Source organism: Symphalangus syndactylus, chromosome 23, assembly GCF_028878055.3.
Source record: "Symphalangus syndactylus isolate Jambi chromosome 23, NHGRI_mSymSyn1-v2.1_pri, whole genome shotgun sequence".
NCBI lineage: Eukaryota > Metazoa > Chordata > Mammalia > Primates > Hylobatidae > Symphalangus > Symphalangus syndactylus.
The window spans coordinates 36,367,286-36,393,269 of NC_072445.2; the positions used below are offsets into that span (position 1 = coordinate 36,367,286).

At 47.6% G+C, this 25,984-nt stretch overlaps 1 protein-coding gene across 9 annotated transcripts in view; it reads right to left on the reverse strand.

Annotated features, from left to right (window-relative positions):
* The window catches only part of ZNF76 (zinc finger protein 76), a 32,713-nt gene that overhangs the window by 973 nt on the left and 5,756 nt on the right, over positions 1–25,984 (reverse strand). For 2 of the 9 annotated variants that reach the window (XM_055264401.2, XM_055264402.2), the window contains exons 2-13: positions 13,716–13,884; positions 8,762–8,842; positions 8,571–8,648; positions 7,125–7,324; positions 4,616–4,732; positions 4,282–4,357; positions 3,592–3,717; positions 3,258–3,437; positions 2,224–2,457; positions 1,967–2,130; positions 1,095–1,259; positions 441–554 (exon numbers count right to left, since the gene is read on the reverse strand). In XM_055264401.2, coding sequence (XP_055120376.2) covers positions 441–554; positions 1,095–1,259; positions 1,967–2,130; positions 2,224–2,457; positions 3,258–3,437; positions 3,592–3,717; positions 4,282–4,357; positions 4,616–4,732; positions 7,125–7,324; positions 8,571–8,648; positions 8,762–8,842; positions 13,716–13,788 — 1,608 coding nt within the window. In that variant the 5' untranslated portion in view covers positions 13,789–13,884. Of the gene's footprint in view, positions 1–440; positions 555–1,081; positions 1,260–1,966; positions 2,131–2,223; positions 2,458–3,257; positions 3,438–3,591; positions 3,718–4,281; positions 4,358–4,615; positions 4,733–7,124; positions 7,325–8,570; positions 8,649–8,761; positions 8,843–13,715; positions 13,885–25,984 lie in introns of those variants that run through there. The other 7 variants (XM_063632162.1, XM_063632163.1, XM_055264404.2 and 4 more) reach the window with 4 other exon arrangements.

A 25,984-nucleotide genomic window follows, 5' to 3' on the forward strand; every position in this document is an offset into this window, starting at 1 on the left:
GTAGGACTCCAATAAACATGAAGTTCACGGATGAAGAGTCCTACTAGGCTAGGCACGGCCAGGGGGCCCTGGAATAGCCAGGGTCAGAGAGACCAGCTTGCTCACAGAAGGACTGGCTGAAGAGAACCGTGGTGATCATCTACTTCAGCCTCCTTAATTTCCAGATGAAGAAACAGAGACACAAAGAGATGAAGGGCTTGGACCACAGGTGGACTGCCATCGGAGTTATCCTGAAGGCCAGAAAAGGCTTCAACATTCTGTCTCAGCCAAGAGCGAGCCTGAGACAGATGCATGGATGCAGGAGGAAAGGGATCTGTCCTCTGAAATGGGCTCTTTTTGAGTCAGATGCCCTTCTCTTCAAGATCCTCATCCAATTCCCCTTTATTCCTTGTTGCCTTCTCTGGCCGTGGGATCCCCTTTCCTCCCAGATCTCTACTCACCTGCACTGCAATGTGCGTTCCGTTGGCTGTCGCCAACAGTGCCACCTGTTGATGACAAAGAGATGCTACACTTGAGTCCTCAGCCACCACAGCCCCAGAGGTAATGATTGTGACCTGAAAGACAAAAGGAGGTCTTCCATTCCACCTGCAGTGTACTTTCCCTCCCCACAATCCAAATAAACATCCCTCCAATTAAGGTGCTGGGAACAACCCAGAAGAGAATGGATAAAACCGTATGGGTCAGATTAATTAGCCTGAGGCTCAGAGCTAAGTAAGGCTGGGTTTCCTCCCAACTTAAAGCCCAATTTAATTTAGGGATTTTGAATCACAGAAGGACAGAGCTGTAAAAAATTCCAGAGATATTTTAATCCCCTCATTTGAAAATGGACAGAAGTCCACGGAAAAGTGACTTGCCTAAGGTTGCAAAACAAATCAGGGTTGAACTGAGATTTAGAAAGTGTCTCTTGACCTTCATTCAACTGCTTTTAGACATAAGAGCTGCTCATGGCCCAGGAACTGTGGGGAAGACCCCTTCTTTTGTGGGGAACCTTTGTCCTGGTAAGAAGACTTGACTAGTTTAGACTGCACTTTAATGCCCGCCCCATGGAAAGGAATGACAAAATAAGAAACCCCAAGCAAACCGCCTGGTCATACGGGCTGCGTCTGGGTGCCATCGGCGCTGACCATGGTGACTGTATGTGTGCCAGATGTGGCCAGGTCGGCATCATGACTGGGGATGGTGAGGGTGGTGCTGCCGTGCTGGGTGACCATACTGATGGCACTCCCCAGGGCCTGCAGGTCTTCCGGGGACAGGCTGACCTGCCAACAGGAGGGGGAAGATGAGCTGGCAGTGTCAGTGGAGGGTTGTCTGAAAGTCCCTAAGGAAGATATACCTGCTCTTCCAGACAAGGTCAGCTTATTAGTTTCATGTCACAGTGGTGGAAGGGATGGGTGACAGGCAAACAAAATGGGTCCAAGGTTGCAAAGAGAGGCCACACTAGAAGAATTCTACTGACTACTTCTATTTATCACCACTTTGCTTCTGGGGCCTGTTGTATCCAGCTCAGGGTCGCCACCTGATTGTGTCCTAACAACTCTAGAAAGCATAGGTGTACTTTCTAGCAAGGGTACTGACAAGGGTCAGGTTATGTAGCTGGCTAGTACACTGGTAGGACCAGACCCCAGGCTTTCAGACCCCATACCATGTTCTGGCTGCTATATGAACATGCCTCTCTTGAGAGGGACATCCCATGTCCTGTTCAGATGAACAGGACCTGTCAGCCTCCAAGTAAAGAGAGAAAATACTAACTGTGCTCCAGAAGCCCCAGAGACTGAGCCGGAAGCACAGGAGGAGGAGAGGCTATGCTACAAGATGTGGTCCCCTCAGCCTCAGCCTCTGAGCTCTATAAAACTGAAACAAGAAGCTGGGTGGCAGTGGGGCTGTCAGAACTTCAGGGCTCCGAGAGTCCCCAGAGAGAGTGGAGAGTGCCAGCTAGTGTTGCACCCCCGCCCTCCAGGGCCTGTACCTGCTGGGCACCATCCTGAGTGATCAGAGCCACCTGGGGGGCCCCATCTTCTTCAGTCACCATGGCCACTTGGGCTGGGATGTCATCACCCTCTTCCTTCACCTCCGAAAGGTAAGCTATCCGGGGTCGTTTGGGTGGCGGGCTCTCCTCGGCTGCAGAGGCGGCTGGGAGAGGACAGCCAAGGCTGACACCTGCTACCAGATGCCATGGGGAGGCCTGGCTTGTCCCCACTCTCACCCCCTGCCCACTCCCCTTACCCTCAAGCTGCTGCTGCTCATAGAGGGCCTGCTCGCTCTCCTCCGTGGCCTCCAGCTCGCCGTGGGCACTGCGCTTGTGCATGGCCAAGGTGGAGGTCTGCCGGTAGGTCTTGCCGCAGGTGCTGCAGGTGTAGGGCTTGCAGTGTGTGTGCACCACGTGGTGCTTATATAAGCTCGAGTACTCGGTGAAGCGTTTCCCGCAGCCTGGCACCGTGCAAACGTATGGCTTCTCCCCTGGGGACACTGGGCTGTGAGGGGGGTGGGAACTGGGGCTGGCAAGGGGGAAACTAAGGGGACAGGGGTGAGGGAGAGGGTTGGTGAAGGGAGAGCCAGAGGGAGGGAGAAGGACTGAGACCTGAGACTCTCAATGGACAGGGTTGGGGAAGATGGCCAGTGGAACACAGAGAGGACACGGGTGTTGAACCACTGAATCCAGAGACAAGGCGGAAAGGAAATGGGGGACAGGGCAAGGCTGGGGCTAGTAAAGGGGCTGGTAGGGGGCACTGGAGCTTATAAGGTTGAGGGTGGGAGGTTGAGAGTGGTGAACAGCAGAGGCAAGAGGCAAGGATCAGTTGTGATGAGAAAGAGGGGACACACATGCTGAGAGACAACACAGAAAGCTGGATGAGGGGCACAACACTGGGGAGGGTGAGGATACACAGGAGTCATGGATGGCGGATAAGGTGAGGAGTTGAAGGCTGACAGTTCACTCCGCTTCTTCCCCATCATTCCTGACCCTGGCCTCTTTTCAGGAGTTCAGAGTTGGAGAATTCAGGGTGGGTGTAGAGGGGTGGTAGGGAGCTGAGGGACCCCAGAGAGGACTGGCAATACCTTTCAGATTGGACCTAACTGGAAATGGAGGAACTGCTCACTGCAAGTGGAGTTGTTCTGGGGATACCCCACCCCCAGACCAGCCTGGAATGGCTGGCACAGAAGGGTTCTGGGCTGGGAGTTGGGAATGTCTTAGATGGGAAGCCTACAGTAGAGGGGTTGGGGCCTGAGCGAGGGTAGTCCTCGCATGCCAGCTAGCCCACCTGTGTGGATGCGCACGTGATTCTTATAGTTGGTGGCACTGGTGAAGCCACGGCCACAGTGGGGCTCCGGGCAGGTGTAGGGCCTCTCGCCTGTGTGGGTACGCACGTGTACCTTGCGGATGTTAGACGTGGTGAAGGAGCGGCCACAGCCCTCAAAAGGGCACCGGAACGGGCGTTCACCTATGCAAATGGTGGGATGCGAGGAGGGGTGTGGGAAAGAGGGCCATACCGGAGCAAGCTGGGGATGGCACTGGGCTCCAGGTCTAAGTCTGAAAGGCAAGCTGAATTCCTTTTGCCCAGGGAATGGGGTTGGAGTGGGCAGGGCCCAGCATACCAGTGTGGGTACGGACATGCTTCTGCAGGTCTCCTGAGGTCTTGAAGGCCTTGCTGCACAGCTCCTCTGGGCACTTGTATGGTTTCTCACCAGTGTGGGTACGAACGTGGCTCTTCAGTCCATAGCCTGTCCATATGTGGCAGGGAGGGGGTGAAGTGAGCATCCAGTGGGGTCTCATCCTCCACCATCCACCTCATGCACAGGCTCTCCACCTCCTTTGGCTCAGGAAGCCCATGTCTGCCTCTATCCCACCCCTGCCTGGGCAGGGGCTGGAAAAGCCCACTGTGCCCTGCTTCCCTCTCCAGGGGCAGGCAGTTGGAGCCATACTAGAACATGAGCATGAAAAGAAACTCAGAGAACTCATGGCTAAAGGTCCTAGTTTCACAGAGGGGAAAATAAGCCCAGAGAGATGCAATGGCCCACCCAATAATCCACAGCTGGTTGGCATCAGAGCTGACACAAGAGGCTAGGTCTCTCCACCAACCCTCCAGGCTCCTTCTGCTGGCCTGAACCATGCTGCCTTTCACTCCCGTAACAAGGTTTCCTCCAGAGAGAGCACCCTGCAAGTCAGAGTACTCTGACGGTAGTTTCTCCAGGAAAGCAGCCTGGTGTTGGGTTCCCTTCGGAGAGATCCCAAACAGAACTAGAACCCTCTGCCCTCAACTGGAAGCAGCCCACCAGGCAGGTTACCTGTGGCAAAGGCCTTTCCACAGCTGGGGAAGTCACATCTGTATGGACGGTCACCTGTATGAGCTCGTTCATGCACCTGTGAGGACAAGCAATCACACAATTCAGAGGAGCAAGGGTATGACCTGGGCTCTTTGGTTTTCTTTAGGACCCTGATTCTCTTCCCTCCTGTACCATTCATGTGTGTCAAGCGCTCTGTGCTGGCATTCCTGTGTACCCTCATTTCTTCCCTCCAGCAACTTGAGGGCAGCGACCAATTCCAATCAAAGCAGAAAGGTAGAATTACAGCCTGGAAGGGAAGACTGCAGAGCTGACGGCTGTCTGCCAGCAACCTTACCTTTAAGTGATGAGCGGTGGTGTAGAGACGCCCACAGCCCTTGTAGCCACAGCGGAATGCTCTGTCTCCAACTTGCTGCCCTTTTCCATTATGGGGAATCTGGCTGTCATGAAGAACCTGGGGGAAAAGTCTTGAGATCCCTATATGTATTCTCCCCAGTGAAGAAGGTGGGACACAGGGCCCTGCTTAAGACCCAATAGGCAGGGTTAAACCTGTCAGGGGCCTCTGGGGCAAAAGAACCTAACTAGACAGACAAGGAACAGATGCTGGGGCATGCTACAGAAGAAACAGGGTGGGCATGGGGAGTCACCATCCATCTCTGATGGGATAAAGGGAGACCTACAGGTCATAGTGGCTGTGACAGCTATTGAAGAAAGGCTATCACATAGACAGCTACGTAAGGTGAAAAGGGAGGTTGTCTGAATGGCCATGCTTGAACTGGGCCAAGTACCAGAAACCCTCCTTCTAAGCACACATACCTAGGGGCCTGCAACTCTCAAGACTTCCATCTTCTGATAGGAGGAGTCCCCTTACTCCTGGCACAAAACTAGTGCTTAAAAGTACATAAACAAGGGGGCTTGCTGTGGAGATGAGCTCACCTAGGTTCATCTGATAGGACATGGGGCCCAGAGTGAGGGGGCCATGACCAGAAGCACCCAGGGGAGTGCTGCAGTTTCCACCAGAAATGTCAGCTCTAATGACAGCACCCAGCTGACAAGTCCTCCCCTTTTGTCTCCTCTTCTGGGATATTGCTAAAGCCACCCATCTCACACCAGCCTCTGGATGCAGGGAGCCCTTACTGCTCTTCTGCTTTCCTGGGCAGGGTCCTGGTGGCACTGTCCCTTAGTCTTTCTTTCTAGAATGCTTCAGAATCACACTCTGGTCTTTCCAGGAGCTCCTGAAACTGAACTCTGCAAGTCACAGTGAGCAGGGGACAGAGGGGTGATGCCAAATTCATGGCAAGGTCTGTCTAGTTAGGCTCCAGCTCAGGGGCTCAAGCAGCTGAGAGTTTCATGGACATTTAAACAGCTTCTGGGTAGAGGGTAGGGTCAGAGGTGGCCAGACCTGCTTGGCGGGCTAACTCACACAGGCACTTGGATTTCATTCCATGTCTCACTAGCTCCTGGGGTAATCACGGGAATCAAGGGACATCAGGGATGGAAGTGACCTCTGAGATCATCTGGTCCCATCTCATCATATTAGGAATAAGCTGAGGTCTAGGAGAGGAGGGACTCACCCAAGTTTGGACTAGGTAGCGGTAGAGCAAGCATAGATCTCAGGGCTCATGATTTAAATAAAACCCACTTCTCTTTACATCAACATCGAGTCTCAAATTTGGTCTCTAAAATATACCTCAGGGAACCTGCTGTAAAGTTTTGTGCCTTTTTTTTTTTTTTTTTTTTGATAGGGTCTCCCTCTGTTGCCCAGGCTGGAGTGCAGTGGGACAATCTCAGCTCATTGCAATCACTGCCTCCTGATCCTCCCACATCCGCTTCCCAGTAGCTGGGACCACAGGTACGCACCACCATGCCCAGCTAATTTGTTTTTGTATTTTTTTGTAGAGATGAGGTTTCGCCATGTTGCCCAGACTGGTCTCAGACTCCTGGACTCAAGCGACCCATCTGCCTCAGCCTCCCAAAGTGCTGGGATTACAGGCGTGAGCCTCTGCGCCTGGCCTGTGCTTCATTTTGAAAAGACATGAGGATTTCCTTTTTTCCTCCATCATTCAGCCACACTGGTTTCATTATAAATAAAAAACCTCCCCCATCTTCGGGTAAAACTGCTGGAAGGAAGGAACGTGTAGGAAGCCCTGGCATATCCAGCCTGAGGCTCTGCAGTCATTCCAGGAAGGGAACACGCTGGTTTGGAAAGCTCAGAGATTTCTGTACCCTTTTCCCCACAGGCAGGACCATGGTTTCGGCAGAAAGAACTTGGACTGACTGGTATTTGCAGAGCCAGGACCCTTTTGCTTTCCAGCTGAGCTACTGTGTGGGCCTCATAATCCAGGAATCCCAGCTGTTCTGTTGCACATGCCCTTGTTATAGCCCACTGAGGTTAATTTTCCAAATGACTAAGTGAGTCACAGAGAAGAAATAAATACAATTACCTCAGTGGACTAGAAAGCTAATACAAGTCACTGGCAGGGCTTTCCCAGCTAGTGCAGAGGATTACTACAGCAGCCAAAGTGAAGCTGGGCCTAACTCCCCAGCATAAGGATGCCACTGTTTCTTATGGCAGCTTTCCCTCTGCAGAGACAGCGTAAACAAAAGTGAGCGTAAACAGCTGTCAGCGGCCAGGAAGGCTGTGTTGCACGCCCTAGATAATGATGTGTGACAGGTGAGTTGGGGGAGCTGGGGTGGAGGGGCAAAGGGAATATCCCACATGGTGCCCAAGCACAGGGCTGCCCTTGTCCACTTGAGAGGTGAAGTTCTGGCAGGGCCAAGAGGCAGTGCGCAGGCAAGGCCCCGTTGTCTAGAGTGACAGACCGTGTCAGGCTCTATGTGCTCACCTTGCTGGCATACTGCTCCAGGGCCACCACTGTGTCTGCACTGAAGCCCTCATCATCCTCTGCTGCCAGGTCTTCCAAGCCCACCTCTGTCTGTACGGCCAGGATGGTGCTGTCCGATGGCACAGCCACAGGGTGGTGAATGTAGGCAGTGGAGCCATCTTCCAGCTGGACGGCTTCCAGGGCACTGGGGTCATAGCCTTCTGCAGGGAACACATGGTTAGCCCTGATGCCACACAAGGGGAAGAGATACAGCTGGGACTCTAGCTTTAATGAGAGATACATATACCAAGGAGGGTTTCAGCATCCGATTTCTCATGGCCCTTCACTTTGTGATTCACTCTTGCTGGCCCTCCTTCTGCGGCTGTCTCACCTAAGGATGAGGTCTCCTATGGTACACTAAATGGGAACTCACAAGCTCCTTGAGGACCTGATAGGGGCCCATCATCATTTTGGCTTAGATGACCACAATAGCCTCCTGACCAGTCGCTCCTCACCCCCTCACCGCCTCTAGTTCCCTCCAGGCAGCACATCCAGAGGGATCTTTGCGGGACACAAATAAGAACATGTCACTTAACTGCCTAAACAGTTTAAATGCTTCCCACTGGTCTCAGGATAAAGACCAAAATCCTCACCCTGACACTCAAACCCAGAGTGCACCAGCCTTGTCTTTCTCTCTCCAGTTTCCTCCTGCTTATTCTGCCTTCGCTCCCAGGGCTCTAGCTCCTAGCAGTTCCTGGAATGTGCTGTTCTTTCTTCCTCCCAGCTCTAGGCCTGCACATGCTATTCCTTCTGCCTGAAGTACTGAACCCTCCCTGCCATCCCTCTTCCCCCAGCTAAGTCTACCTCATTCTTTCCCTCTCAGCTCAAGCATCACTTCCTCAGAGAAGCCCTCCCTGAGCATGATCTCTGTTTGTAATGATCAGTTCATCACTGATGGCTTGTTTCATTTCTATTTCCCCCTCTAGACTCTAGGAGAGCAGGGACCGTGTCTGACTTTGTTCTCTCTTGTATACTCCATACCTAACACAATGCCAGGCATGCAACAGTCACTCAACAAACTACCTGCGGAAGGAATAAATTGTTATTCTTCAGCACCTTAGGAGCGTCATTCTAAAATATTAGTTTTTTCTCCTGGTCTTGGATGACATCCTCAGGTCCTATTTAAAGCCCTAAGACTTTGTGGCTGTGCTGGAGCCAAGGCCACCATCAAAGTACATGTGACTGATCTCTAAGGCTCACCTCCCAGTGGTAGACATAGCTGCTCCTGTGGTCTGCACCAGGGAAGGTGGGCAAGGCTGCTAATCCAAATGAGCATGTGTGTACCGTGGAGACGACAGCTCCCATGTCTACACCCCAGTTGTGTGCTATCCCATCCTCCCGTCCTGCCACCCCATCCTCCAGTCCTGCCTCCTATCCTTCCCCTAGTTGTGATGATGGTGACCCTACCTCTGGGTGTGCGGTGTATGTAAGCCATGCTGCCATCTTCCAGCTGCACAGGCTGACCATCCTCAAAGGAGAGAGATTCTGTAACGAGAGCAATGCCTGCCTTTCCCTGGTGCTCAGTGCCATGGAGGGGTCCCTTGGTGGGGGCTGTCAGGCTTCCCTCGACAAGGCATGGTGTGTTAGGGTGCCCTCACCTTTCTGTACCGTCACCTGGTGAATGTATGCGGTGGTCCCATCCTCGAGCTGGATCACCTGCCCTTCAAGAAGCTTCTCTCCTGTTAGAGTGGAAATGGAGAGAAATAGGCCAGGACCAGAAGAGGGCTAAGAAACACCTGCCTGTTTTTAGCTGAGGCTTACTTGAGTCTCTAGGCACGAGCCTGCAAGTCTAAGCATGGGTAACATCTTCCTTGTTCCCTTGCTCTGTCTCCTTGGGCCTGGGCCTTGAGACACTAAGGGTGAAGACACTTGCCTTGCCAGAACCCATCACCTCCCAACAGATTCCCTTCCAGTTACTGACAGGAGGAATAACTTCACTTATTATTCTATCCATGCCCAGCCAAGTGGAAACTTACCTAATAGTAAGTTGCTGAGACTTGAACTAATGGCCCTTAAACCTGGATGGGCCCCAATGGGTCAAAATTCAGATGTAGCTCAAACTAACAAAATCAAAACATATCCCCTCATCCCTCACTATGACAGTGTGCTAAGACCAGGAGCCCCTGTGAAGGCAGGCTATATAGCTTATTGGTTAAAAACAATAAAACTCTGGAACCAGGCCAGGCCTCCAGAGTTTGAATTCCAGCTCCACCTCTTAACAGCTGTGTGACCTTGGACAGCTTATTTAACTAACCTTTGTGCCTCAGTTTCCTTTTCTTAAAATGGGGATTGAAAACTGTGTCTCTTATAGGGTTGCTGTTAGGGTTAAATGAGTTAACGAATATAAAAGACTGGGAAGAGTGCCAGGTACATATGGTCAGCCCTCAATAAATCTTAGCTTTTCTTATAAGCCCAATATGCATTTTAGAAGAAATGGAAAGTAAAAGCAATAGAGAACTATGTGAGCACAACTATTATGCTATTATGTGTCCATGTAGGTCTTATTCCACTGCCACTGTTGAGTAATGATTCCTTCATTTGACCTCTCATATTTTCATTTCAATTTTCTAGTAAAAAATTAGATCACCTAAGGCAACACAACAAGCAGCATAAAAATGAACAAGACTCCAGATTTCCTAAGATATTACTCTTCTTTTACCTTACTGGAAAGCACTTCTAATAAGGCTCTTGAAATTAGAACTAGACGACCCCTCCTTGTGTCCAGTGAGTCTGACAGAGGGGGAAGGAAGAAGAGAAATGAGAAAGGAAAGAAACGGAGATTGAAGAGTTAATGACGGTCAGATTCGGTGGCTCATGCCTATAATCCCAACACTTTGGGAGGCCAAGGCGAGTGGATCGCTTGAGCTCAGGAGTTTGAGACGAGCCTGAGCTATGTGACAAAACCCTGTCTTTACAAAAAACACAAAAATTAGCTGGGTGCAGTGGTGCATGCTCGTGGTCCCAGTTACTCAGGAGGCTGAGGTGGGAGGATTGCTTGAGCCCAGGAGGCAGAGGTTGCAGTGAGCTGTGATTATGCCACTGCAGTCCAGCCTGGGTGACAGAGTAAGACCCCGTCTGAAAAAAAAAAATAAATAAATAAATAAAAAGCTGGGCATGGTGGCTTACATCTGTAATCCCAGCACTTTGGGAGGCCAAGGCGAGCAGATCACCTGAGGTCAAGAGTTCGAGACCAGCCTAACCAACATGGTGAAACCCTGTCTCTACTAAAAATACAAAAAAATTAGCTGGGTGCGGTGGCAGTTGCCTGTCGTCCCAGCTACTCAGGAGGCTGAGGCAGGAGAATCACTTGAACCCGAGAGGCGGAGGTTGTGGTGAGCTGAGATTGTACCACTGCACTCTAGCCTGGGTGACAGAGAGAGGTCCTGTCTCAAAAAAAAAAAAAAAAAAAAAAAAGTTAGGCTGGGTGTAGTGGCTCACACCTATAATCCCAGCACTTTGGGAGGCTGAGACAGGCGGATAACCTGAGGTCGGGACCCCAGCCTAGCCAACATCATGAAACCGTGTCTCTACTAAAAATACAAAAAAATTAACCAGGCATGATGGCACATGCTTATAGTCCCAGCTACTCGGGAGGCTGAGGCAGGAGAATCACTTGAACCTGGGAGGCGAAGGTTGCAGTGAGCCGAGATCACACCACTGCACTCCAGGCTGGGCAACAGGGTGAGACTCCGTCTCAACCAAAAAAAAAAAAGGAAGAAAAAAGAAAAAAAAGTTAATGACAAGTGATTTGTCCTTTCCTTAGAAGATTGAGGTTTAGGAAACTGAGCGCTCAGCTGGGAAAGACAGTTACTTCCAGCCCAAGTCTCTGCGGACATCTCCCCTTTACAGGAATCCCCAAACTTGTTCCCGAACTGAGTCTTCTTGGGGTCAGTAACTAACAGTCCTACAACTAACCAAAGGCAGGTAAGGTGGAGATAAAGGTAAGAAATAGGAAAGGCAGCTGAGATGGAGGGAAGAGGAACCCACTTTCTTCCCTCCCAGACACGGAGGAGTAGGCTACCCTCATTTTAACAATTTATCTGTCCTGGCAAGGGCATCAGTACTTGGGGTTCCGAAAGTATCGGCAAGCTACTGCCAGCAGAGTGGGTACTGCTTCAAGGTAGAAAACAAAATGTTGAGAAGAGTTGTATGTAGATAAAACTTAGCCTACTATTTCCTTAAACAACCAGAGACTACAATGGAGAGAGGCAGTGGGGTGAACAGCTGACTGACAAGGGCCTTGTATCCCATTACAGAGAGGTGACCATACTCCCCAGTTTGCCTGGAACAGTCCTAGTGCATTTATTAATAGCACATTCTTCCACTTTTAAAATGCTGGGTTTGAATAATACATTTTATACTCATCCTAATTAAAGATAAGTCTCTTACAATTTTAGGGCTTCCGGCAGACAGAGACAAAAATGCCTCAGTTAAAAGCTTCAGAGGATAAATCAGAGAAGCCTTTCAGGAAAGTGTGGTTCTGTTCTCTGAAGGAGAGCTCTACCCTGAGCAGAGGGAAAATCTGTTGTGAGTCAGTGTGTGTTCGCACATGTGTGTGTGTAAGTGCACACTGCAACACTACACAGTGGGCAGAGAACAGCCAGGAAGACTGACACAATAAAGAAATACGTAAGAAGGATAGATATAAGGAAAGAGTGGCTCTCTCAGGTCAGGTGTGGTCACTTGCTTTTTATTCATTCGTTTGACCATTAATTCTCAGTGGAAGATTGAGGCACGGGAACTAACTGGGGTCCAAGGAGTAAACACAACCCTAGCTAGAATTCTAAGTTCTTCCATCCCACGGAGACTGCACTGGAGGGGCAAGACCTGGAGTGGGAAGTCTGCAAACAGAGAGTTTCAGTCTTCAAAAATATTCTAGAGAAGTTGCGTTCTCAAGATGATGAAGCCAGCAAGAACCCACATGTTACAGACAGCTCTTGACAAGAAACCTTTCCAGAAGGGACCCCTACACACTGTCATATGGAAAGTGCTTACTGATGAGATTAAGGGGCCTCCTTAGTCATCATCAGGAAACAGACAACTTAAAATGAAATCAATAAACAACTTATCTGTAAACTTAGGAGCAGAAATATATTCCGAGAGTGTGTTGAAATAAAGGAGGGCAATGTTGCAATGACAGTGCTTCATGAGGACAGTGACAATCATGGAGCCCAGAAAACGCCCAGTGAAGAGTAGGAACAAGGCAGTATTTGCCTTGTTCAAGGTGCTGTCCAAGGAGACATGAATGCTATCGGAAGAGTGTCCCTGGCCTGCAGGCCTTGCCCTAAACACTTTATTCTGACTCCACACCTATCGTGATTTTAAGCACCTTCAGTGTGAGGGTAGAATTGCCAGATAAAATACAGGATGCCCAGGTAAATCTGAATTTCAGATAAACAATACGCTTTTTTTTTTTTTAGAACTTAGTATTATTATTTTAGCATTTTATAGTATTTAACACCCCCTACTTTTTTTTTGAGATGGGGTCTTGCTGTTGTCTAGGCTGACCTCAAACTTCCGGCCTCAAGAGGTCCTCCCATCTGAACCTCCTAAGTAGCTGAGACTACAGGTGCATGCCACCAAGCTCAGCTTAATCCCATGTTTATATATGTCTATCCCTTATAAGGGGTAGATGTATGTCCCTAGTATGTAGTATACATACGTCCCTACAACATTTGGGACATATGTATCCTACAAGAGTATTCATTGTTATGTCCAATTCAAATTTAACTATGTGCCCTATATTTTTAATTCTGGCATCCCCTAGTGGGGATTAGGGCATGAGATCTCGGCTTGGGTGTTCCTCTCTGAATCAAGAAGAGTATCTTTTTTTTTTTTTTTAGAGATGGGATCTTGCTCTGTCACCCAGGCTGGTGTGCAGTGGTGCAGTGATAGTTCACTGAACCCTCAAACTCCTGGGTTTCAGTGATCCTTCTGCCTCAGCCTCCTGAATAGCTGGGACTAAAGGTGCATGCCACTGCACCCAGATTATTATTTTTATTATTTTTTTTAGAGACAGAGTCTTGCTATGTTGTCCAGGCTGGTCTCCAACTCCTGGCCTCAAGTGATCTTTCCATCTCAGCCTCCTGAGTGCTGGGATTATAGACATGAGCCACTATGCCTGGCTTAAAAGAGCATCTTGTACATGGCAGATGCTTAGTAGTTTGAATGTTTGAATATACTTGAATTAAGATGATAAACTGCTTCTAGAAAGCACTAAAAACTGTGACAGGGGATTTCTGAAAAGCAGGGAGTCATAACTAACACTGTGTTCATTCCAGAAATATTTATGAACTGCTTATTACATATTAGGAATTCTGTCTTTAGAGAGGTATTGGTTCCTATGACTGGGATTGTCTGACTTGTAGCATTTTATTTTAGAGTTCCCTTTTCATCAAGCACCACAGGAGATTCTAATGCAGAGCAAATTGTGGTGGTGGACAAGGGTAAGCAGGCGGGAGGGCAAGGTGATGGTGGGACTCTTAGAAACGGACACTCCTTTCCAGAGGCTGAGGGACAGGGCAGGATCCTGAGGTCCCCAGAAGTACTCACCTTTGACAGCTTGCTGGACGTAGGCTGTTGTCCCATCACTAAGGGTCACCGTCTGCAGCCCCAAGCTCTCCATGGCAAACTGCTACTCGTGCACTCAGACATGAAGTTGGCTTCTGGCCAGCACCAAGAGCCACAGCTGAGGTCAGAGATTTCCTTCTGGGTCACAAATCTAAGAAAATGAACAGTATCACATTATGAGTTAACCAGCTTTCTCCTATCGCAAAGACACTCAGGGAAGGAGTTAATGAGGCCAGCCAGCCAAGAAGGAAAAAGATGAATTCTTCAAAATAGTGAACAATATTGGTTTTTATGAAAAGGGCTCAAAATATACATTATCTAAGAATTCTATAAGTTAAGCATAGAAGAGAAGCATGCCAATCAAACTGGTCGTAAAGTAAGAAATCACTGATCAAAACCCATTTCTAAACTTTCTCCCCTTAGGAGCCCTGCTGAAGGCAGGCAGTTAACCCCATTGCTGATGGTTCTCTCTGCCTACTCCAACATCTCTCCTGTGCTCGGACCCATCTATCCACTGGGCTTGTTAACCATCCTCAGGGAACATCCCACATGTACCACACATGGAATAAGTCCTCAACAGAACTCATGATGTGTCCCAACCTTCCAGAACTATTGTACTTCCAGTATCGCCTATCCCAGGGATGGTATCGCCTTCCACCCAGAACTGGGTGGAGGAGGGGGATCATGCTTGAGTCCTCCTTTTCCCTTAGAAGTCCAGGTACTTATTTCAGGCACGTATCACCTTTCACCTCCCGACAACTATAAGGAGCCTTCTAACTTATGTCCTCAGATAAACTTTTGTCTGTTTCCAATTCATTTTCTTTTCTTTCCTTTTTTAGAGACAAAGTATCACTCTGTCGCCCAGGCTGGAGTGCAGTGGCTCCATCACAGTTCACTGTAACCTCGAACTCCTGGGCTCAAGTGATCCTCCTGCCTCAGCCTCTTCCAACTCATGTTCTAACATTCATGTTTATGCTGTCAGGGTGAATTTAAAAAAAAAAGCTCTCTTCCCACCATCTTGGAGCCTGTAGAGGCCTGCTGAGAACAGGACTTCTAAAAGGCAAATACGGGTGGGGTGTAGTGGCTCATGCCTGTAATCCCAGTGCTTTGGGAGGCTGAGGCAGGATGATTATTTGAGGCTAGGAGTTCAAGACCAATGTGGGCAACACAGCAACACACTGTCTCTACAAAAAAAAAAAAAAAAAAAAAAAATCAGCCAGGTGTAGTGGCACATGCCTGCAATCTTAGCTACACAAGAGGCTGAGGTGAGAGGATTGCCTGACCCCAGGAGTTTGAAGCTGCAGTGAGCTATGATCATATCACTGAATTCCAGCCTGGGTGACAAAGAGAGACTCTGTCTCAAAAACAATAGTAAGATAAATACATTTGGAAGGCTGTAGTCCAAGGCCATTTTTTGCTAGCTGTAAGTGGGGCCTCCAGAACCAAAGCGAGGACACAGCTCTTATTAAAATTGAAGGTATTGGCCAAGTGCAGTGGCTCACGACTGCAATCCTAACACTTTGGGAGGCAAGGACGGTGGATCACGAGGTCAGGAGATTGAGACCATCCTGGCTAACATGGTGAAACCCCGTCTCTACTAAAAATACAAAAAATTAGCCGGGCGTGGTGGTGGGCACCTGTAGTCCCAGCTGCTCGGGAGGCTGAGGCAGGAGAATGGTGTGAACCTGGGAGGTGGAGCTTGCAGTGAGCCAAGATTGTGCCACTGCACTCCAGCCTGGGCGACAGAGCGAGACTCTGTCTCAAAAAAAAAAAAAAAATTGAAGGTATTTATGCTCGAAATGAAACTGAATTCTATTTAGGCAAGAGATGTACTTATATGTATAAAGCAAAGAACAACACACTGACTGCTGGCAGCAAACAGGAAAACCAGCATAATCTGGGGAAAGGTAAACTCAGGCCCGTGGAAACAGTGGCATGGTTTATGCTAAATTCCCAAGCAATCTTGCTAAGGCTATTGAACACAGAATCTGTGTGATGCTGTGCCCCTCAAGGACTTAAGCTAATGAAAAGTAAATAAATAAAAGTGGATTTATAAGAAAAAAAGAGTATAAATCTAAACATACCACTTCCTTGACTAAAACCCTTCCATAGTTTCCTACAGCTCTTAGAGTCCACCTTGCAGACAAGGCTGGGTTCTGTTATAAACTCCCACAGCCTAGGTACCACCTTTTCCTAGCACTCACACCTCTGGGCTCAACCTACTTCAGTACTTATCACTATCTGTTTAATGTCTGTTGCCTACACAAGGCTTTGGGCTCTAGTCTGGTTTCTGTGTCACAGTGGTTTCTCCAGCACCTCATACTGTGGGCTCTCCACAAATCCTGTGAGTGATTCCCTGGGTCTCTCATGTGCAAGGTGGGAAGCATTGAAGCTTCCTGCTGGCAGGACATCTTCTGTACCCACTGTGGTGTGGAGCCTGCTCTAGCAGTGGACCCCAACACTTGTGAAGCCTGCAGGAAGCCCATGGCCTCTAAACTCAGTGCAGTCGTGAAGACGCTCTTTGACACCTATTCTCAAAATTCTCCTGGACTTGGAATCTGGACTGCCTACTGGATTCTCACGACTTACCAACTGATATCCTCGACTGGTGCTACCCAAACTGTTTTCATGTCAGGGGACCTAGAGAGACAGATATTTGTACATTGCATTGCAGATGCTGCTGCTTAAAGTCAGAAGTTCACATTGCAGATGTCACTGCTTGAAGCCAGAAGCAACCAACTGGGGCTTTGACAGCCCTAAGGGGTGAGCGGATCAATATCTTGGCAAAACTACAGACCATCCGGGAATTCAAGACCAGCCTGACCAACATGGAGAAGCCCCGTCTCTACTAAAAATACAAAATTAGCTGGGCGTGGTGGCACATGCCTATAATCCCAGCTACTTGGGAGGCTGAGGCAGGAGAATCGCATGAACTTGGGAGGCAGAGGTTGTGGTGAGCCGAGATTGTGTCATTGCAGTCCAGCCTGGGCAAAAACAGCAAAACTCCGTCTCAAAAAAAAAGAAAAAAACAAAACAAAAACCGGCTGGGCGTGGTGGCTTACACCTGTAATCCCAGCACTTTGAGAGGTTAAGGCGGGTGGACCACGAGGTCAGGAGATCCAGACCATCCTGGCTAACAGGGTGAAATCCAGTCTCTACTAAAAATATAAAAAATTAGCCAGGCGTGGTGGAGGGTGCCTGTAGTCCCAGCTACTCGGGAGGCTGAGGCAGGAGAATGGCGTAAACCTGGGAGGCGGAGCTTGCAGTGAGCCGAGATTATACCACTGCACTCCAGCCTGGGCGACAGAGTGAGACTCCGTCTCAAAAACAAACAAAAAACCCAAAAAAACCTATAGACCATCTGCGACACGCTGATTGGAATGCTCTACCCCAGGCTTGGCATCTCAACTAGAATTATTCATTCATTCTGTCCATAAACATTTACTAAATGGGCTAAGGCGCAAGGGCAGCAATACTACTATTATATAGTGAACACTACTGTAGAGTTAACCATGTGCTAGGAATGTCACATACATTAACTCATTTAATTCTAACAATCCTATAACCAAATGCTATGATTATCCTCATTTAAAAGTGAGGAACTGGAGGCCCAAGACCAAGTTAAGTAACTTGCTCAAGGTTACACAGCTAACTAGTAAAGGAGGATTTCACCCTAGGCCATTTAATCCAGAGTGTGACCTTAATTACTATGCTGCCAAGCATAGAGGTGAAGCTGGAGGTTTATGAAACTTGAAGCTACTCCAAAATACTTTTTTGGTGTGTGAGCCTTTGCATTTTCCAGGAGAGAGGGAAGCCCAAGGCTGTCATCAAGGTCTGCTAGGGATTAATGGTGAAGAACCACTGGTCAAGGTGGGGATTCTGACATCTAACATCTCTGGTCTATTAGCATCCTTGCCCAGAGCCCTGATAACCTCCACGTGGTCCCTATCTCACAAGAGCTCTGTTCCCGGCCTCTCTTGGTCTGCTCTATGACCCTCAAGTTTCACTCTCTTCATCACATAGATTCTTTGGGTAACCTGCTTTAGTGTAACTGCACTGTGTCAGAAGACACATAAGAGAAACTCAGGTCTAAAAACAAAGCAGGCCGGGCACGGTGGCTCATGCCTGTAATCCCAGCACTTTGGGAGGCCGAAGCGGGTGGATCACTTGAGATCAGGAGTTCAAGACCAGCCTGACCAACATGGTGAAACCCCACCTCTGCTAAAAAAAAAAAAATACAAAAATTAGCCAGGTGTGGTGGCACATGCCTAGCTACTTGGGAAGCTGAGGCAGGAGAATTGCTTGGACCCAGGAGGCGGAGGTTGCAGTGAGCCAAAACTGTATCACTGCACTCTAGCCTGGGCAACAACAGCAAAACTCCGTCTCAAAAAAAAAAAAAAAAAAAAAAAAAAAAACCATAAATAGATAAATAAATAAAAGATATAGGTTGAAAAGGGATTGCAAAATACCCTGAGACTCCCTGGGCACTATGGCTCCTGCAGCTCACCTTTGTCAAATACTCACATGGTTTAATTGAGCACAACTGCACTCCACTGGGACTTTCTAAGGAAAATCAGTGGTGTGGTTAAGAGCACAGGCTCTGAAGTCAGAGGTCTGGGTTTTAATCCAGGCTTAACTTCTCAGAAGCTGTGTAGCCTTGGGCAGGTAAATGAGCCTCTCTGAGCCTCAGATGTCACTTCTGAAAAAATGGAGATAATAGTGGCATTTGCTTCATAGCCTGCTGTAAGGGATTAAATGAGGGCACATATGCCTGTACTGTAGAAATACCAGCTATCAGGAGGAGGGGAAGGAAGAGGAACCTAAAGGGAAATGCTTTTGAAGCAATACGGATTCCTAAAACAGCTAGGACTAGTGGCAACCACCCTGGACTACAGAATTGGCTTCTAATCTCGATTCTATCTCTATGTCTGCCTCCTTATCTGTAAAATGAAATGCTGGCCCAAATTACCCTAAGATCCTTTCTACTGCTCATGCTAATATTTATTTTTATCACATATAAATGTGATTAATATATACCAGCCACTTTTTAAAGCACCTTACCGATATTAACTCTTACTCTTAAAAATAACTGATGGGGAAGTAGGTATATTATACCCATTTTACCGATGAGGCAACTAAGGCTTAGAGGTATAGTACCTTGTCCAAGGTTCCAACGCTACTACGTGTTGAAGCCAGGATTCAAAGCCAGGCTGGCTGGCCCCAGAGCCCATACTTCTCAATGTCTGGCACACTTCTTCCTTCTGCTAATTCACTGTGACCGGCACACTGTCAGCACTCGAAACACTTGAATACGGGTTAACTTCCATCTCACCCACTGTAACTTAAACCCAGTCCTTCTTGGCCTACCCGCAATGGAAAGAGGGAATAGCTGGTAGCCACACTTCCCAAAATAACCCTTCTTAGACTCAAAGAAAACAAATTTCCACTCTTTTTCATGTTCTCGCGTCCAGGCTAAATAACCTCAACTCATTCACGTTTCCTTCCTAAGTCTCATAATACAAACCTTTAAAAGAGGCTACTGTTGTTCCCTGACCTTTCCCAATCTCTGAAGCTGCCTTCCAGAAAAGCCTGACTGCAGAGGGTGAGGAGGAAGCTTTGTGGCTGCCAGGCATCTACCAGTGCCCTGATTGCCATTTTTCTCCCTGTACTTTCAATGATGGTTTACTCTGAATCCTCCTGTGCTGGCACTGAACTAACAACAGTGACATGGGCAGAGCCAAAGAAAGGCTTGTTACTGCTTCAGGATGGCTATGTGTGAGTTCTGCCTGCACTTGACGGTTCAGACTCATTACTCCTGCAGCCCTCCGAGACAGGGCAGAGGGGCAGTGAGGGTGGCTGCTCTGTTTTCTCCTTGTAGGGTATAAGGTTTACTAGCTCTGCAATGACCTGAGCTGGGTATAGGGGAGAGACAGACTGGGAGAGGGGAAGGTGAGAAAAGAGTGAAGACAGAAGGGAGCACTCTTGACTTTCCCAGAACTAGGAGCAAATCCAGTTCTGTTTGCTGCATTTTTTTTTTTTTTTTTGAGATGGAGTCTTGCTCTCACGCCCACACTGGAGTACAATGGCGTGATCTCGGCTCACTGCAACCTCCGCCTCCTGGGTTCAAGTGATTCTCCTGCCTCGCCTCCTGAGCAGCTGGGATTACAGGCATGTACCACCACGCCCGGCTAATTTTTTGTATTTTTAGTAGACACCGGGTTTCACCATGTTGGTCAGGCTGGTCTCGAACTCCTGACCTCTTGATCCACCCACCTTGGCCTCCCAAAATGCTGGGATTACAGGCGTGAGCCACTACACCCGGCCTGCTGCACTTTTAAATAAACAACCCATTACTGGTCCTGATGCAGGAAAACAACCCTTCACTTTTGCAATATATCGATGTGTTTCTTAATCTTAAAACATAAATTGTAATTATTGAGGAGAGATAACATTTAGAAAAACCTTTTATTTATTTAGAGACAGGATCTCATTTTGTTGCCTAGGTTGGCATGCAGTGATCATAGCTCCTGTAAACTCAACCTCCTGGGCTCAAGAGATCCTCCTGCCTTAGCCTCTTGAGTGGCTGGGACTATATGTGTGTGCCACTACTCCCAACTTTTTAGATACTTTGGATCTTTGGGTCTCTCCATGAATCAAGATGTGCTTAAACTGCCTCCTCAAAGGAGAAAAATAAGGGATGTGAAAGATAGGAAACTAAAGAGTAGCCATGGTTTTTGTGTTTCTCCACTTTATCATGGTTGAGACCTACTGTGCTCCACATGCGAGCTGGGCTGTGCTGACTACAGGCACCTGTTCGCTATTCTATTGTCTTCTGCCAACCAGAACTCTGGAGAGTTGGAACAAGGCTTTCTGTACTCTGCCTCAGCCAGCCCAGAGGGCAACTGTATTTAGAAGCCAAAAAAAGAAAACAACAACAAAAACATTTGCCTGAAAAGAATGTTCAATTTTGATTAGAAAAAATAATTATGACTTAATCTTCACTCAGAAACTTCTTCACTTGTAAACACAGAAAACTTCTCATGAGTACAAAGACACATTAGTTTGGGAGGGATGAAGGCTGATGAAGATGAGTGGCAAACAAATCAGAACCAGATTTGGAAAAGTTGCAGTAAAATGATTCAATGTTTATTATAGAAAAATACTTCACTACACGCAGAAAAACCTAGTGAACAGGCCTGGTTCTGTGGGTTTCTAAACACTGACGAAACACAAACAGGAAATTAGTAACAGAACCTTGTATTAACATAACACAAGTTTAAAACAGCTAAACACATCTTTGCATAAAGCATATTGCTTTTTTCTTCAATTTTTTTTCTTCTTTTTAAAAGAAGAAGCGCCATTTAAAAGAAATACCAGCACTTTGGGAGGCTGAGGTGGGAGGATCCCTTGAGCCCAGGAGTTTGAGACCAGCCTGGGCAACATAGTGAGACCCCCATTTCTTTTTTTTTTTTTTTTTTTTTGAGATGGAGTCTCCTGGGTTTAAGCGATTCTCCTGCCTCAGCCTCCTGAGTAGCTGGGATTACAGGTATGCACCACCATGCCCATCTAATTTTTGTATTTTTAGTACAGATGGGGTTTCACCATGTTAGTCAGGCTGGTCTTGAACTCTTGACCTCATGATCTGTCTGCCTTGGCCTCCCAACGTACTGGGATTATAGGTGTGAGCCACTGTGCCTGGCCCTGACTTGGGCTTTAAAAATCAATGTCTGGCCAGGTGCGGTGGCTCACACCTGTAAGTAACCCCAGCACATTGGGAGGCCGAGGCAGGCAGATCATTAGAGGTCAGGAGTTCGAGATCAGCCTGGCCAACATGGTGAAACCCCATCTCTACTAAAAATATGAAAATTAGCCAGGTGTGGTGGTGCACGCCTGCAATCCCAGCTACTCGGGAGGCTGAGGCAAGACAATCGCTTGAACCTGGGAGGCGGAGGTGGCAGTGAGCTGAGATCACACCACTGCACTCCAGAGTGCACTGGGCAACAGAGTGAGACTCATCTTTTTTTTTTTTTTTTTTCTGAGACAGAGTCTCACTCTGTCGCCCAGGCTAGAGTGCAGTGGTGTGAGCTCGGCTCACTGCAACCTCCACTTTCTGGGTTCAAGCAATTCCCCTGCCCCAGCCTCCAGAGTAGCTGGGATTACAGGTGCGTGCCACCAGGCCCAGCTAATGTGTTTGTATTTTTAGTACAGACGGGGTTTCGCCATGTTGGCCTGGCTGGTCTCGAACTCCTGACCTCAGGTGATCCACCTGCCTTAACCTCCCAAAGTGCTGGGATTACAGGCATGAGTCACCATGCCCAGCCGAGACACCATCTTAAAAAAATCAATGTGAGGCTGAGGTCAGGTGCAGACACTGTCTCTACAAAAATAATTGCCAGGCATGGTGGCACATGGCTGTAGTCCCAGCTATTCAGCAGCTGAAGTGGGAGGAACATTCAAGCCCAGGAAGTCGAGGCTGTGGAGAGCCATGATTGTGCCACTGCACTTCAACCTGTGTAACAAAGCAAGACCCTGTCTCAAAAGAAAATGAAAAACATCGATCTACTTCTTTTCTAATTCATGCTGGCATAAACACCAAGGTGGAGAACTGCCTCAAGAAGTTTTCTTCCTTTAACTACCAGAAGTCCAACTACCTCTTGGATATATATATGTGCATATAAATACATACACACATACACACACACACACACACACACACATATATAGAAACATGGTCTTGCTCTGTCACCCATACTACAAGTGCAATGGCATGATCATGGCTCACTGCAACCTTGAACTCCTACACTAAAGTAATCCTCTTGCCTGAGCCTCTCAAGTATCTGGGACTACAGGTGTGCACTACCAAGCCTGGCTAATTTATTTATTTATTTACTTACATCTATCTCTATTTATTTATTTTTGTAGAGATGGGGTCTTGCTATGTTGCCCAGGTTGGTCTTGAACTCCTGGCCTCAAGTGATCGTCTCACCTCAGCCTCCCGAAGTGCTGAGATTAAGTATGAGCCACCTTGCCTGGTGGATATATTTTTAATGCAATATTCTTCAAACTGTTTTTGTTGTTGTTGTTGCTTTGAGAAAGGGTCTCGCTCTGCTGTCCAGGCTGGAGTGCAGTGGCATGATCATAGCCCACTGCAGACTTGATCTCCTGGGCTCAAACGATCCTCCTGCCTCAGCCTCCTGAGTAGGTGGAACTACAGGTGTGTGCCACCATGCCCGGATAATTTTTCTTTTTTTAAATTTTTAAATTTTTGTAGAGATGAGGTCTTATTATGTTGCCCAGGCTGGTCTCGATCTCCCAGGATCAAGTGATCTTCCCACCTTAGCCTCAACATCTTGACTTTGATATCCAAAAACACTTCAAACTTGACATGTTCAAGAGTGAATTCCTTATCTCCTCCTTCTAACAACCTGCCCTCCTTCTAGGCTCCCCAATTTCAGTAGATGGGAATTCTACCATTTTGCTACTCAGGCCAAAAATGTGGGAGCCAGGCAGACCACGAGTTCAGGAGTTTGAGACCAGCCTGGCAAATATGGTGAAATCCCATCTCTACTAAAAATACAAAAATTAGCCAGGCTTGCTGGCATGCACCTGTAGTCCCAGCTACTCAGGGGGCTGAGGCAGAAGAATCGCTTGAACCCAGGAGGTGAAGGTTGCAGTGAGCCGAGATCATGCCACTGCACTCCAGCATGGGCGACAGAGTGAGACTGTCTTGAAAAAAAAAAAATTGTAGCCACCCTCAACTGCTACTTCTTTTATATATCACATCCAGTCCATCAGCAAATCCTGTTGGCTCCTTTCCAAATATATCCAGAAGCCAACCACTTCTCACCTTTCCATTGCTTCACCTTGGGTTCAAGCCACCAACTTCTCTTGCTTAGACTATTGTAGTAGCCTCCTAACCAGTTTCTCTCCTTCCATTTTTGCCCCATTATAGCTTATTCTCAACACAGCAGCCAGAATGACCTTTTCAGTATGTCAGGCCATGTTACTTTTCTGCCTAGAATTCTCTAATGGCTACCATCTCACTCACAACTCACACTAAAAGCCAGTGGCCTGTGTGATCTGCTCCCAATTCACCCCCACTGCAACATCTGCCATTTCTTCTCTCACTAATATACTGCAGCCATATTGGCTGGCTTCCTCATGTTTCTTGAATATATAGGGCACATTCCTGCCTCAGGGCCTTTGTGTTTGCTGTTCTTCCTGACCGGAATAAACTTCCCTAGATGTATGCTTGACTTACCCCCTAACTTCCTTCAGGTCTTTGCTCAAATGTTACCTTTTTAGTGGGACCCTCTTCAAATACCCTATTTAAAATTTTAACACCCAGAATCCTGGCACTTACTTTCTTCTTCTTCTTCTTTTTTTTTTTCTTTTTTGAGACAGAGTCTCGCTCTGTTGCCCAGGCTGGAGTGCAGCAGCATGATCTCGGCTCACTGCAACCTCTGCCTCCTGGGTTGAAGTGATTCTCGTGCCTCAGCCTCCCGAGTAGTTGGGATTACAGGTGCCTGCCATCACGCCTGGCTAATTTTTGTATTTTTAGTAGAGCTGGGGTTTCGCCATGTTGGCCAGGCTGGTCTCAAACTCCTGGCCTCATGTTATCTACCCAACCCGGCCTCCCAAAGTGCTGGGATTATAGGTGTGAGCCACTGCGCCTGGCCTACTCCTGGCACTTTCTATCTCCCTTCTCTGCTTAATTTTCTCAATATATATTTTACTTATTTGTTTATTGTCTGTCTCTACCCTGTCTATTCCTCAAACAGTGAGCTCACTGCTCTATTCCCAGTACCTAGAAAAGTACCTGGCACATAGCAGATATTCACCAAATATTTGGGGGGATGAATGAATCAGTGAATGAATGAATATGTATACCTTTAGGAACTCCCACTAACCTGAAAGCTTTAGGCAAGAAGGGGAAGACCCTAGGTGAGCTCTGGTCTCTCCCCAGCCCTCGGTCCCTCTTTCCTCCTTACTGTCTCACCCTCTTCTCAGGTCCAGCCCTATTCCACCAGAAACCACACCTAAGCTGAGAAGCAGGGCAACAGGTGCTTGATGCCAGGATGTTACAATTCCCAGGCCACCAGGTACAGAATTCTGCAGGGTGCTAATTTTTAAATTTAGCATCCTGATATCTTACAAACAGAAGAGGTCAGAGAAAGGTTAGGACTAAATATACTACTTAACCTAGATAACAGTACTGATTCAGAAACAGTAGCTCATTTGCTCTGAGGTGTTTTCCAAGGAACAGTGCTAAATTTGCACTTGTTCACCTAGCTGCCCCTGCCTTTAAACTTTTTATAATGGATTTCCAACATACACAAAAATGGAAAGAATGGTATAATGAACCTCTTGAACCCATTACCCAACTTCAAAAATTACCAACATTTTGCCTCCTTGGTTTCCTCTGTTCCTTAATCGTCTCTGCAACCCACACTAAATATCTCAAACTACCTGTTTTCTTGAGAACAGATTTATATAAGACAGCCCCTGATGCTGTTACCACTGTATTCGAGCAACTGCGTCAAACAATCTATATTACCAGAAATATAGTAGAAAAAAAAAAAAAGCACTTATACCCATTCCCCCACCCGAGCAATGACTAAAAAAGGAAGTGTCTAAATTCCCGACTGCTTAAATCAAGGGACATGCCCATTATCATGTTTGGAGAACTTTGGGGAGGGGTGTTGTTGTGTCCACAAAATGAATGTAGACATGAACTGCTTTTACTTGTGTATACCTGATGCAGAATTTCTGAGTGAGTTAATTTAATCCAACAGGTATTTACTGACTACCTGCTAAATGTGAGGGATGAGATGAAGATAGAAGATAAAGAAAACCGGCCAGGCACAGGGGCTCACACCTGTAATCCCAGCATTTTGGGAGGCTGAGGCGAGTGGATCACCTGAGGTCAGGAGTTAGAGATCAGTCTGGCCAACATGGTGAATCCCCATCTCTACTAAAAATACAAAAATTAGCTGGGCATGGTTGCAGGTGCCTGTAATACCAGCTACTTGGGAGGCTGAGGTGGGAGAATCACTTGAACTCAGGAGGAGGAGGTTGCAGTGAGCCGAGACTGCACCACTGCACTCCAGCCTGGGTGACAGAGTGAGACTCCATCTCAAAAAGAAAAGAGAAGAAAAGAAAAGCTAGTCTCTGTTCTCACAGAGCTTACAGAGTGGGGGTGAGAAAAGTACACAAATAACTCAAAAACAAGGCAGAATAAGTTCTGTGCC